The 1,964-nt window shown below is 37.6% G+C and overlaps 1 protein-coding gene across 1 annotated transcript in view; it reads left to right on the top strand.

Moving 5' to 3' along the window:
• LOC106880593 (uncharacterized) overlaps window positions 1–1,964 on the top strand; it is a 36,223-nt gene that overhangs the window by 27,593 nt on the left and 6,666 nt on the right. Inside the window, exon 3 of the mRNA XM_052974511.1 lies at window positions 1,275–1,438. Within this exon, the coding sequence (XP_052830471.1) occupies window positions 1,275–1,438 (164 nt within the window). The remainder of the gene's footprint in view (window positions 1–1,274; window positions 1,439–1,964) is intronic.

Below are 1,964 nucleotides of genomic sequence, written 5' to 3'. Positions count from 1 at the left end.
ATATATATGTATATATATATATACACACATGTATATACACACACACACGTCTACATACACACACACACACACACACACATATATATATGTGTGTATACAAATATAGATATCATCGATAAACGTCCACATATATGAGGTATGTGTATTTAACTAGATAGAAGTGTGTGTGTGTATGTAGATGATGATATGAGGGTATGAGTATATAATATCTATGTAGATATGAGTACGTGTGTGTGTGTAAAGATAAGAAATATTGCGTAAAAGAAACAGTGAAAGAATGCAATAAAGATTTTTACAAAAAACAAAAACAAAGGAAAAAAAACACATAAGGACAGGACAAAACATAGACAAAACTACATATTGAAGAAAAAATTATTGTCTAATTAATTTAACCTCTCTTTCCTCTCTCTCTCTCTCTCTCTCTTTCCATGTTTATCTCTCTGGTTATCTCTATAGGCTATTAGCTGCTAGTCTTCGACCAAAGTGTAAACGATCTGTGCCTTGATAATGAATTAACGAGCTCATCTTTGTTAGTTGTTGTTGGTATGATTATTATTATTATTAATTTTATCACTTTTTGTTTCCTTGTTTTTAAAGGGGTGGGGGAATCTATTATCTTCCACTTGTTTCAGACATTTGACTGTGGCCATACTGGTGCATACATACACATATACATGTCATCGTCATAGTCCGCTCTCCATGCTGGCATGGGTTGGATTGTTTGACTGAGGACTAGTGAGCCAGAAGGCTGCACCAGGCTCAAGCTGATCTGGCAAAGTTTGTACAGCTGGATGCCCTTCCTAACGTCAACCACTCTGAGAGTGTAGTGGATACTTTTACATGCCACCGGCACGAGGGCCAGTCATATATATATATATATACATTGGGCCTCATGGAGGCAAAGTGGCTGAGTACCTCTCAAGTGTTAGGCCTCACAGAGGCAATGACCAAGACCGTTGATATTATGTCTTACTTGAGAAGAAGACCCATCAAGCTGAGCGAAATCGCAGTCGTGGCAGATACCGGTGGCACATAAGAACGCACTCCAGTGTTACACAAATGGCATGTAAAAGCACCCATTGCACTCTCAGAGTGGTTGGCATTAGGAAAGGCATCCAGCCATAGAAAACCATGCCAAATCAGACTGATGATCATACATACATACATATATATACTTTTATTTTTTGATGGAATTTTGTGTTTTCTTTTATGCAAAATCTCAAATTAACTAATTCCATATTCTTCTGTCTTGTTCTGCTGCTATAATTCTTCAGTCGGAATGCAACAATTTATACCAACATCTACAGAATTCTTATGTCCAGTTTCGAAGCATCACAGACTTAACTTCTATGATAATGGAACAACAGAAGACCATTATCAAGGAGCAGGAATCCTTCTTAGAAGAACATGGTTATATTCCATATCGTGAGTGTTTTGGGTTTTTTTTTCTTAATTGCATCTTTGTGTTACATCCATATATACGCTCTTAATAAACATTTTCTCTATCCTATCAAACTACGAATGGACATGCTTTCATGGAGGATTGTATAAGTGCAGGTCTGGCTGTGTGGTAAGACACTTGCTTCCCAACCACTTGGTTCCAGGTTCAGTCCCACTGCATGGCACCTCGGGTAAGTGTCTTTGACTATATAGCCAAGATTCAACCAAAGCCTTGTAGATGGAAACTGAAAGCCCATCATGTGTGTGTGCGTATATATATATATATATATATATATATATATATATATAAGATCCTGTCACAGGCATCACTTGATTTTTAATATCTCTGTTATGTGCTGCAAATGGCAAAATACTCCAAGATTCCATGATGGAATGAAGGCATGCGGATAGTAAGCTCTTTGAACGCCTACTGTAAGAGGCACCCCTCTGTGCTAAATGGGTGTAGGTCCCTAGTACAATTGAAAACCCCATCCATTTTGCTCATTTTGTTGAGAAGAGTCAAG

This window comes from Octopus bimaculoides, chromosome 18 (genome assembly GCF_001194135.2).
Source record: "Octopus bimaculoides isolate UCB-OBI-ISO-001 chromosome 18, ASM119413v2, whole genome shotgun sequence".
NCBI lineage: Eukaryota > Metazoa > Mollusca > Cephalopoda > Octopoda > Octopodidae > Octopus > Octopus bimaculoides.
This window is presented reverse-complemented; position numbering and strand designations above follow the sequence as displayed.